Genomic DNA, 12,629 nt, shown 5'->3' on the forward strand with positions numbered 1-12,629 from the left:
ATCTGTGAACTAAACGACACAACAAGGAACTCACAGGAACTCGTGATACATCCTGCATTCATTAATACAATAGCCTACCGCCTAGTATAATCAATAAAGTAGTTAAGCATGACTCAGATAGGAAGTATATTGATAGGCTATATATATATAAGTGTTGCCAGGCTATTTTAAATCATTTAATTGTGTGAGACAAAAATAAAACAGATCAAACAAACTTACAGTGATATATTTTCCCCTCTTCATCTTCATCTTCATCGACAAAAGTGGAGTCCGATTCAGATGACGACATTTTAGTGGAGAAAAGGACGTTTTAAACAGCAGAACAAAAACGTAGAGAAGTAGTTCTTCTTTTAAAGAATTGATCATAGATATTAATCAATTCAGCCCATAAAGACTGTAAACATCAGCCCTGTCTATGTGTTAATGCGTTTCTATGGAGACAGTTTAGAATATTACATTGACCAACTGCTGTGAGTTAACGGTTATTTTTATTTCTCTCCGTAATATTTTTTTATGTTTTCAAATATTTTGATTATGTAGCGTACAATTTATTTATTTATTACCTGTTTTAAATCGGCTATTTTATGAGCTTCTCGTGCTTGTGCATTACTAATTGTATTGATCGTGTTTTTGATATCAAGGAAAAGGTGTGTTCTTTCTTCTCTGTCAGACTGTGAAATCACGTCGCTGTTTTTGGTAATAAATTAAACTCTTTGATAAAAGGTCCTGTCAGTTATGTCAGATTGACATGAATCTGTTTCTATGGAGACAGAAAATAGATTTTAATGTGTCGTCTCATTGAAGTTGACAGTTAATATATTCAACAGTTAATATATATTTCTAGCTAGGCCTATTAATCTTTTTAATCACATATTTAAGTTATTTATTCATAACATGTATTTGTTTTCTGTTTTCCGTTTCCACATGTTTTTAAAATATGCATTTTATCCGCTAGTTATCATTTGTTCGATCAGTGATATCAGGGAAAAGACAAGATTGTTACATTTCGTCTATATTTTAGGATTATTTTTCACTTAACAGCCTTTGAAATTTCGTTGCTACTTTTGGTACTAAATTATAAAAAACTCTTTGATTATATTTGACTCCGAAAAGTTTGATTATTATCAACTTTATTGGCACTTCATGCGAGTCGGTTTGTTAAATCTACTCAATGCCATAGCGACAAGTGAAAGCTTGTGACGTATTTATGGTGCGACGCGCAATTGCCACGTCACCTTTAGGAGACTCGTGTGTTTGTTTTGGTTTTTGAAGCTACGTTAGCTGCACTTCTGATGTGTCGTTGACTCCGTTTCATCAAGCTAACACTCATAATTAAAACAAATGTCGTCGGCGGAGGATTTTACGCGCTTGCCGCAGCAGATGTGGGAGAAGGTGTCGTCGAAGGTGAAGAAAGCGGTCGTTTTTATGGATGATAGGTGCGCTGAAGCTCTGCACTGGAGCGGAGGAGCTGAGGTCTTATTGGAGGCTGGAGCCAGAAATTTAAAGCAGTTTTCAAGCTTTGAAGCCTGCGGAGTGAATGAACCGAAGGCCGTGTTTGTGGTCAGCACTTTGTTGAAGGGCATAACGGTGGACATCATTAAAGACATCATCTCTCTCAGTCACTTCCAGTACTGTGTTGTCTTCACCACGGTGCCTCACTCTGTTCACCTGTTCGCCAATGACGTCACCGCGGAGCTGGAGGGGAGTCCTGTGTTCGAGCAGTTCGAGGAGAAACTCTGTGAGTGGATGGGGAACATGAACTACACCGCTGAAGTCATGCATGCCCCCGTGGTGTTCGCCCCCGTGTCCCAGCACCTGCTCCTCACACCCACCTTCACTCACCTGTTCCCCCTGCTCTCACCTGACCTGCAGGCAATCAATGCAAAAAGACCAGAGAAGAAGAGATTTGGGAGCCTGCTGGATGTTGACATGCACTCTCTGCCTGTTGAGCTGCAGCTTGAGATCAAATCTTTGGCTGCAGCATTAAATTCAGTGTTTGAAGCTACAGGGACCAGGGAGGAGAGTTTTGCTGTGGGACCAATGAGCCGGATCATAGCAGGAGAACTGGCCAATCACCCTCAAGCTAAAAACCGGAGGAAGACGGCGCCAAATAAAGCATCCATCATTTTTGTGGACCGTACAATGGATCTAACAGGTGAAATGAAACCACCCTTTTAACAACACCAACATCATTTATAGTATTCATTAAAGCAACAATGTGTCACTTTTCCAACTTAAAATAGTAGTTTCAAAGGTCAAAAGGTCAACTTCCATCACCCGGTCACCTGTTTAATGCATTATGTAACTTTGGCAGCAGACTCAGGGTGTCTTGCAAGAAGTGCATACAGTTTTACGGCACTAGTTCACACAGCAGTCTTCAGCTACAGAGCAGCCAGTTAGCCCGTCTCTGTACTGTCAGATACAATGGCTGAGAGACAGATGAGGACAGTGACGGTGCAGATGACACTGAGAAGAGAAAAAGAGAGAGTGGCCGAGCAGGAAGCATCACTGCAGATATTATACACAACCGATAGTGATGTTACATTAGGCTGCATCGTAACTGTTGTCTCATGTTTAGCAGCTTTACAGGATGCAGAATGTCATCTAAACCAGGTTATGTCTCAGGTGTGATACAAATGAATAAATAAATTCATTTTATGGCAAAAAGTTGTCTCTTTCTTGTCGATCTAAATGTTAGCTTTATAAGTTTGGAACTATACAAACCTATCTCAACTACCAACCAATAAATGACCCTCTCCAATGTTGACATTTAGCCACAGCCTATAGACATCATGGTAACAGTTAAATACACATACACATACTCCACATGCAGAAAGTTTGCAACTAACAGCCTGCAGACTCTCTAGCAGAGTCAGATTTGCTATTACTGATATTATTGAACCTAATCAGTCGACATGGTTTGTATCAGCACTTTGTGTGTCTTACTTCAGTGCTCTTTGCACACAGAAACCTTCATTGGGCGGTAAAGTGCACCAAACCAAATTCCCTCATATTGTTGATTTAAGGATCTCAACATTTTGGATTCTTTGATATAGGGTTACCAGATTTTTAAACTTTGATATGATACTAGTGAAATTCAACTATACTGGTACCTGTGTCAATACCTCTGTAACAAAAATAGAAGTCCTAGGCACCCAATATTTCTAATCAATATCTTGTTTGTCTTACCAAAAATTGCAGGCAAACTTCTGCACACTGTCTCAATTGCACAAAAACAATGCATCAAATAAGAAAAGTATCAAAGAATAAACATTTTTGACAACCTTAATTTGCTCCTTTGCAATATGGTGTTTTAAATTGATAAAATCGCTGTTATTTTAATGATCAATAGAATCGAAAAGTACAGAAGCTTTAAAAAAACTTCAGAATTTCAACCATATTTATAATCCAAAACTGTCGCAAGAGAGCAGCAGAGAGATCAGCGATAGTTTTCTCAAATTCACAGGTCAGAAAATATTGACTAATTTTGTTGTCATGATTCTGAAACAGCAATCGATATGTTTTGACTTTTCCTTGTATCAAATAGAAGTTAAAAAGTCTGGTTTCGGGACATGCCTGAACTGTAAACACGATAGATAACTGTTACTTCAAACTTTTCTATTTTTAACTCTTTTTTTTTTCTTGATTCTCAGGAGCTGTTGGTCACCATGGCGACAACCTGGTGGAGAAGGTTCTGACTGTGCTCAATCCCTTACCTGGTCATGTGACAGACGTACAGGTGGACATGCTGGAGCTCACAAGTCTGCAGAGAACGCCCCACTCCCAGAACACTGTGGCCCCCGGCTGTCTGGCACAGACACAGTGAGTTTGCCTTTCATTGTATTTGAATCAGAGTTAATGAAGTTGTTAGTTGGAGTCATAAACATTCAAACACAGCTGTCATTATTTCTTAATGAGAGACTTGAATTCAAATAACTTTTATTATTTGTGAACATTTGTGATGAATGATCACTCAGATTCTTGATACTCCCACAGCTAGGTGTTTGTTTTTCCCTCTGAGTTTTCCCCCCTCGCCGTAAACAATAGAGAACAAACCATATGACGTATTTTTGTAGGCCAACCCTGAAGTAGCATCTCCATGGGGTCCGTTGAGAATTCTCCTATGGGATGTTTTCATTGGATTTTGGATCATTGCAGAAAATAATCTCTGTGGTAAACACACGTTTCTGAAGCGTAGGCGTTTTGTTCAGCAGGATAATCTTCACAGATGAAAACCATTTTTATGATGTTTGAAGCGTTAATGTGGCCGACAGAAGTAAAAAGCTAACGTTATGCTACAAGCTAACTACACCACGGTCGGTTGATTGTGACATCACTAGCGTTATTCTTCAGACGATCTCCGATAAACTAATCCACGTAGTTTAATAAATAGTTTACTAACATAATATTCACCTTAACCTAAAGATTAAACCTACAGGAGACATCTCCGACTAGTGAGAGAGTTCCCGTCCTCTGTGTCCGGCGTGATGACGTTTAATGTCCCCGACAACCACTGTAGTCACATTTAGCCACTTGTTAGCAACCGACTTTTTAAAGACGAGTAAAAACTTAAAGATTCACAAGTGTGGGTATTACCTAACGTAGTTTATGTGGTCTAACAAAACACCAACATCTCTTCAGCTTGTGTTAACCACAGACCTTATTTCAGGTGTCTAACCACAAACCCATTCATAATCCCCGTTGACTTTTAGACGTTAGACCCCATGATGCTCAAATGCTAACTTACTTCTAGGTTTTAGGACTCATTCCTGTGGCGGCCTATAGGGCATGGAGCGAGAAAGCCAAAGCCACATCCCCTTTGGTGGGTCAGACACAGCTCAGTATCATTTAAAGGTACAGACACAGAAACAGCCTGTTCTGAGCAGGGCTGAAATAGAGGGGTTTATAGTCATCATCAAATACAGGATCAGAGTGGATTTAGAGCAAGAAACTTCAAAGGTGTGTTTTGGGGAGCTCTGAGACTTAATAAAACTTGTTGAAAAGGAGGATAATATGTGACCTTTAAGCATCAAAAATCTGTGTGAAAGTAAACAAACACAAATACAGCTTATTTTGCAGCTTTGGTCTTTTCTCAGGACTATGTGGGAAGCTTAGATATAGCCCTGTTTCCACGAAGCCATCCAGTTCAGTTCGGTTCAGTACGGTACACATGTAGCGTTTCCACTGTCAGAAGTTGGGAAGGGTACCAATATAACCATACTGTCCTACTTTGTTGCTACCCTTCTGTTGGGATTCCAAGGGTACTGATCTGACCCCAAAGGATGCTAGACACACTGCAGTCCGTTGATTGGTTGAAAGAAAACCTCACTTCCCGTAATAAAGGACAAATAAAAAACGCTGAATGTTTAAATATCCTGTGGATTTGGAGAGACTCATTTCAAGGATGTTTTTGTTTTTTGCGACTATTATCAGAGTGTAGCACCGCCCCATGGACAACCTCAGAGATGCAGACCTACCTAAGAATCATTGATCTTTGTTCACTGTGTCACGTTATTCTTCTTTGTTTATGTTTATTGGCTGTCCCTCCACGGTGCTTTATTGATGTGTAAGGGTACAGTTGGCTGTGGAAACACAAGCAAGATCAGGGTTTACCGTACCAAACTGTACTGAACCAATCCTGACCGCTTGGTGGAAAACAAGGTGGCTACAGTCTATCAAAATTTGCCCACGATCAATGTGTATTGTGATGAAACCGTCTGGCCTGCTGCGCTAAGTATCATGGGATACCTAGCTATGCTAAAGGAGCTAGCAATGCCACTTTTTAACGGCTTTTCTCCCTCGTTATGTCAAAATCATTCACATAAAGGAAACAGTGATAAAAACAAAACCTGACACCAACCAGATCTAAATCAATCAGTCAGTCTGGAAATGTATTTTATCATCTTGGAACAGGTCTTAACCAGAACTGTCCATATTTCACCATCCCTGCCTCTGGCACAACTATGATATATGTCTTTTCATTCTTTTCACACCTGAACAATCACGTCCAAACACACCTCCTCCTATCCAGCCTGAGCAAGCTGAGTGGCACATGACCAGCGTTAGGTGCCGGTGGTTCAGTGAAGCTTGCCTCTGCAGATGCACGTGTTTGGCAGCCTGCGGTGGGTCTGTTGTACATGGCAGGATTAGTCCTCCATCATGTGTTTCACTCTCGTCTCTGCACCCCTTCATGTGGTCGCAGGAGGAAAAGTCTTTCAGTGAGAAGAAGAGTTTTTGTGGCTGGAGCTGTCATGCTGTACGACGTCTGCTTGTGTGTTCATGAAAGGATTGAAACATACACAAAGCAGAGCGGGGACAGTTTCTGCTGTAACTGAACCGGTCTTAGATCTTTTCTTGTCAGTGGTGTTTAGACAGTGTGTGTACTGTAGCAGATAACGGGATCTCAGCGGGGGCGGGTTGAACTGACCCTCGACTGCAGGGCTCAAGTCTGGGGCACGTCAGCCGGATACCGACAATACGCCCACAAAATGCACGTCTCAAGTCGCTGTAGTTGCTCTGAATGTCAGTCAGTTGAACAAAGACAGCTGATTTTTCTCTGTGGGAAGATTCAAAGTTTCATGTTTTTATGTTTGATGCTGCAGCAAAATGAGTTTATCTTCTTACATTATCTTTAAGAAAGGATTCAATGCAGGGGACGATCAAATGTATGTTACAACAATGACCAAGTTTACATTAAAACAGCCTTTTTCACAGAGGATATTAAGACAACCACAGCAGTGAGATGTAAATTCAAACTTTTACAGACTGTTCCTTTCCTGTTGTTTTAGTCATTCACCTTAAATGTTTATGTGTGTGTGTTTATTTGTGTGTGTGGGGGGTGTGTGTGTATGTTTGTATGGAGTTTGTGTCTGATGGAGGCTAGCCTGGATCAGCAGGAGTGTTATTGCCTGTGCTATCTCGGAGCAGATGGCCCAGTTGAGCCTTATCACAGATGTTGAGGAGATTGAAGTGCTGCCGAGGCGCAGCGAGAAAGAAGAAGCCTCGAGTTCCCCGCTTTATTTAAACCACCGTCAAGTGCACAGCTCACCGAGTTCACGTCAATCACTCCAATGTGTTCAAGTGCTCTGCAAATACATGTTTTTATAGCTCTGCTTCTCTTATACATAATCTCTACAAAAGATTAGAGACCGACTGAGATGGGTTTTTCAGACTGATACTTCAGTTTAAGAGGGCAAAAATGTGAAATGGAAAAAGCCTCTAGAAAAGCACTATATAAGTCTGATTTATTATTATTTTTATACATGATACACTGGTTTTAACCTCCTCAAGCGTTGTGTGCTGAAAAATCTACTGTGAAAAAGTTGTTCATCTTGAAGAAACTCATGTAAAGACGGATGTGAGAGCTTAGTTTCTTCTGGTATTTCGGGTGATCTTTTCAAAAGATACAAAAACACACATTTTCTAAAGTTTTGCCTGATGTGAAATGTGCAAAGCACTGCACCCTGCTGGCTCTGTGTGGTGAGAATGTCTATATAATAATTTCCTCCTGCTGGATGTTTAAACACCTCTGATTTGTGGAGCTATTATTAGTTCAGACCACAGTGTGTTTTGGTAGGTTCTGTTCTGTAGACCGGCTAAAGCCTTTTAAATATTAGGTGTGCGGGCATAATTTGGACTTTTTGTATGATATTTGCTTCAGTAAGTCCAGGATATTTTTATAGATTAGTGTGTCTTAAACAGTCTGTGGGTGGTTGTTGATGCTAGGCTCTCCCTTCAAGACCCCACACTTACTTTGTAATTACAGTCGTATTGTCTTTCATAACCTGCTGTGAATTTTCCTGATCCTTCAACCTGACTTTCACTCTGTGGTTCCTCTTGTAATCATGGCAGAGAGGGTACACACACACACACACGCACACACACAAACTGTCTGTGCTGGTTTCTTCTACTTTGGCTCCTTTTTCAGCCATTAAATAGTGCCAGGTTGCACAGTTAGCTGTATATAGAGGGATGTTGAGTGAAAGTGGCAGTGGAAGTTGTTTTGTGTGTGTGTGTGTGTGTGTGTGTGTGTGTGTGTGTGTGTGTGTGTGTGTGTGTGTGTGTGTGTGTGTGTGTGTGTGTGTGTGTGTGTGTGTGTGTGTGTGTGTGTGTGTGTGTGTGTGTGTGTGTGTGTGTGTGTGTGTGTGTGTGTGTGTGTGTGTGTCTGTGTGTCTGTGTGTGTGTCTGTGTGTGTGTGTGTGTGTGTCTGTGTGTGTGTCTGTGTGTCTGTGTGTATGTGTCTGTGGTCAGGTACCTCCCAGCCCAGTCCGTGTAATTTGCTGTGCTTGGCTGCACTGCTCTTCTGATCCTGAGAAGCACACACATGAACCCCCATTGAACAGAGGGCACCAAGTTTCCCTCAGTCCCAGCCTGAACCCTTGCACCCCCGTCATCTGGCCGCCTCCGACCTTGATCCTGTGGTGGGAGTGGGTGTATGTGGGCAGCAGTGAGTACGGGTGGCCAAGGTGCTCTGGTCCAGCCTCAGGAGCTGGCTGAGCTGCAGCCAGGCGGAGTAACCGACCGCACCCTGCACCGAGAAAACACTGTGAGGCTGCCATCTCCCTCAAATCTGCCCTGCACATTCTGCATGTGCACCACCAGGAAGGAGGAAAAACACCTATTTCGGTCCCAGCTGGGAAATATGAGCATGAATAAAAAGCCATGCACACTATTATTTGAGTCCAGGCTGTATGGGAAAAAGTAACAAAACAGCAGAGATAGTCGAGTGTGGAGAGGAAAAGGAGAGCTAATGACAGACAGCTGAGGACAGCTAACCCTGTTTTTACCACGCCAAGAAAAACAAAGGGTATGGAAACTGGTTGCATTCATTCTATGTTGGCTCCTCTGGCATTGTTTGGCTCTTCTATACTTAGTGATTTTTACTTTAAGTTTAGTCTTTTAAGTCATTTATAGGCCTGACAACAACCCCACTCCGTTATTACTCACAGTACACTTTAGTTTCCATGCAGCCCTGCCTTTGTGTGTTAGGAGGGTTACACTGTTTGTTTGAACTTGGCTCAGTGGTTATTTACAGATGATATTAATGTTCAAACAACATGTCCCATAAATTCTATCTTTATAAATACTTAAAGGGGATTTAACATGTTAAATGTAGAGCCAAAGAGATGTATCTTTCAGCCGATACTTTTTATGGTGATATGGGCCTTTTAAAGTATCTGTATAACAGTTTACCAGTACGCTCAGAATCAAAACCTTTTCAAAGAAAAACTCCCTGAAAAACAATGCTTTTGAGGATTTAGAAATGATGTCATCATCATGTAGTTTTTCTGACAAAGCATGCACAAAATTCATACATCAGTGGTTCCCAACCCTTTTTGACTTGTAGCCCCATGTAGCCCCCCCACCCCCCCCTTGTGTCTAAGAAAAGCAGAGCCCCCGCAGGACTCACACCAAAAACTGATACATTGTTTTCAAAATTGTACATTCATAATAATAGTTTTCATTGATAAAATCCTCTTAGAATATGCCTACACACTTGTTCTTGCCAGAGTGTGCAGGTATATTAATATTCTAAAGAGTGCAGTCTGGACCTCTTCAATATGAAAGTGTCCAGAAAAAACGTACTGATATAACACTATATGAACTAAACTGACTGTGATATAAAAATGAATGAAAACGAAACGTCTGTAAGGAGGGAAGACTTTTGAATCTGTAAAACTTACCCTTGATAAAAAGAAAACAAAACATGGTAAGTCATAATGATAAGATAAAAAGTAGAAATGTTATCTCATATTTATGACTTATAGAGAATAGTGCACTCTGTTGGACTTATATCTACAGTTTGTGAACTAAAGTGGGCTTGAAATGAGTCTCACTCCGGCCCTGCCCATCCCCAATCCAAAGACTTTGCCAGCAATGCCTACATCTTCCAGAAAACATGGCATAATTCACAACAGAAGTCGGTTGCCTCTTAACCCGAGGGTTGAGGGTTCGATCCCCAGCTCATGCAGCCACATGTCTGAAGTTTCCTTGAGCAAGACACTTAACTGCAAGTTGCTCCTGCTGTTTGTCTGTGGTGTATGAATGTGTGTGAATGGGATTAGTTACTTCTGATGGTCACTTTACATACAGTAGCAACTTCTACCTTCAGTGTGTGAATGTGTGATGAGTGTGACCTGTGGTGTGAGAAGTCAGACTAGAAAAGGGCTACACTAGCTTAAGTCCATTTACCATTTACAACCTCAGCCCTGCTCCACAGCACGACTTGGCCTCCTGCTCCTCTTAGTAAAATGTTACTGAATCTATAGTCAGTCAGAACACTTTAACATGTATCCTCTTCTGAAACATCCTCTGGACTCATGGTGCTCATTGTGTTGTTTAGTAGCTTATCTGTGAAAATATGAAAAGTATTGAAAAGTAACCTTTCAGTTCTTCTGAACTACATTAAACAATGGCATGAGTAAAGCTGTGTCCCAGAAACAAAGAGAACATTACTGTAGCAACACCAGATGTTTACATTGAGAACAGTTGTACAGTTTCTCTTGAACTATTACGCTAACCCTTTTCCATATTGGACTCCCGATGAGAATAGCTGAGTATAAATGATTTGTACAGGGTTTGTAAAGTCTGTGCTGTTACACCTCACAGAAAGTCAAAGTCATGCCAACAGACATGAGCTTTTCTCATCTTGAATAAAACTTCCCTTAATGGAAGTCAAAACTATTCACACACCAAGTGAAAACCAATTTGTTCTTGCAGCTTTCATGTTTGCAGAAAAGAAGATCAAACTGACATTTTCTGTTAAGATTCTGTAGCTGTCTTACAATCACTCTCCCTGCATGATTCCCCGTCTGATCTGCATGCTTATCGCTGCTTAACTTTCATCATTTATCTCACTGATTTTATCGAGAGTACCCCAAAGGTCAATGATGATTGAAATTGTTTAAAAGATGGATATCATATCTGTCTTTTTTAGAAGTTTGATTTAGGAGCTGCAGGGATTCAGCTGTAGTGAGCAGACATGTCCTCTGCTCTCGTTTCGATGTTTTGTCTCTGTTTCTTCCTTTTCTTAATTCTGTTTTCTACTTCAGCGTATAGAAGAAATCTCATCCTGAAACCCTCAGCACATCAATCTAGTAGATTACTTTCACCTGAACAGCTTGTACTCCGTGTTCCCATCGAGACTGAGATAACAAAATCTATTCTGTCTTGTCGGCCGTCTTCTTCTCCCCTCGTTTGACTTTTTCACTGCAGAAGAGACTTTTCCATTTAGGAGAGAGAGAGAGAGAGAGAGAGAGAGAGAGAGAGAGAGTATTTATTCAGTAAGATGATAAAACAGCCCTAAAGATGGCACTTTACATCCTCCACCCCCACGTCTTCAAAGAGCCCCTGCTGCTGGCTTATATTTGAAAATGGTAAACTGGCCAAGACACATGAGCAGAGGAAGAGACTCCAGCATCAAACCCAATCCTTCTAGTTCTCAACTTCCTCCATGTTAACCATTTTGTCTTCACTGCAGGTTAACACAGTCTCTCACATTGTCTACAGTTTAAAAAAATAATGAACATTATGTCACATCAGATTTTTAAGTATGTGATGTTAATTGGACTGTTTGTTTTTGCTGTAAATGTCAACTTTTATTGTTCAAAAAGTTTTTATTTTTCTACTCCAGTATTTTGAAACCTCCTTCAATAAAAACAGATTTTTTTGACCTTGTGAAAGAGGTGAATTGTTCTGTAATAGCTGGAGCAGGAATGCAGCACGCCCCACTCTTTTCTCCCCACATCTCCTGTCTCTCTTCAGCTGTCCTTCAGCTGTCTTAGGTAAAAGGGCCCTAAAAAAAGGAAAAAACTTGTTGGACACTTTGGATAACAACTCCAGCCTGTCAGTGAAAAGAACATCACTTTAAAGACGGGCATACACTTCAGGATTGTATAAAAGTTATGGTGGAATATCATCTCACAAGTTTCAACTCACAACACACAGCTCACCATGTATATGCTCACACTGTACAGTCAGGACAGAGTGCTGTCAATTGTCAGTAAGTTTCCTTTTAAAAGTGTATGCAGTAACAAATTAAAGACAGGTCAGAAAATCATACGAGCGGGCCGTGATTGGCTGTTGTGCCCTTCTTAACACTGCACAACAAACAACACGTAACAGGGCTGAAATACGGCTCAACTTCAAATCAGTTGTGCGACTCATCAGTCGGGTCTAAAGCGGTTGAAAGTGTACAGTGTACATCAACTTCAGTGGATGGATTTTGAACTAGAAAATCTTCCTCCAAGGATTATGATGAAGACATTACAGCCTGTTTCACAGCTGCTGGCTGAACAAACCAACTGGAGCATTTTCTTAACATTAAGCCATTTGGACGCCAACATATATAAAAAGTTTGTTAAATATTGTATAATATAATAATATTGTATCGGAATCCCCCTTAAATAGTCTTTTAATAAGTTTGTTATTTAAAATTACACATTTAAACTGCAAATATTGGATTCAACTTTTGTATTTCTGATATTTTGAAGTTTGTAGTAAATGGAAGTTTAATTGGAAAGGTCCCTGGATGAAAATGGTGGTTGAGAGCTCCTTGTGTGTCTGTTTAGGTGTTACTAACTTTTAGTGCATCTCCCCTCCTCTCCCATTTCCTGCAGAGCTCCTCTCCC

General features: G+C 40.8%; 1 protein-coding gene across 1 annotated transcript in view; it reads left to right on the forward strand.

The window, feature by feature from the left end:
* Positions 1–1,220: 1,220 nt before the first annotated feature.
* Positions 1,221–12,629, forward strand: part of scfd2 (sec1 family domain containing 2) — a 140,049-nt gene continuing 128,640 nt past the window's right edge. Inside the window, exons 1-2 of the mRNA XM_061028996.1 lie at positions 1,221–2,155; positions 3,654–3,822. Coding sequence (XP_060884979.1) covers positions 1,342–2,155; positions 3,654–3,822 — 983 coding nt within the window. The 5' untranslated portion in view covers positions 1,221–1,341. The remainder of the gene's footprint in view (positions 2,156–3,653; positions 3,823–12,629) is intronic.

This window comes from Labrus mixtus, chromosome 3, assembly GCF_963584025.1.
Source record: "Labrus mixtus chromosome 3, fLabMix1.1, whole genome shotgun sequence".
NCBI classification, from domain to species: Eukaryota; Metazoa; Chordata; class Actinopteri; order Labriformes; family Labridae; genus Labrus; species Labrus mixtus.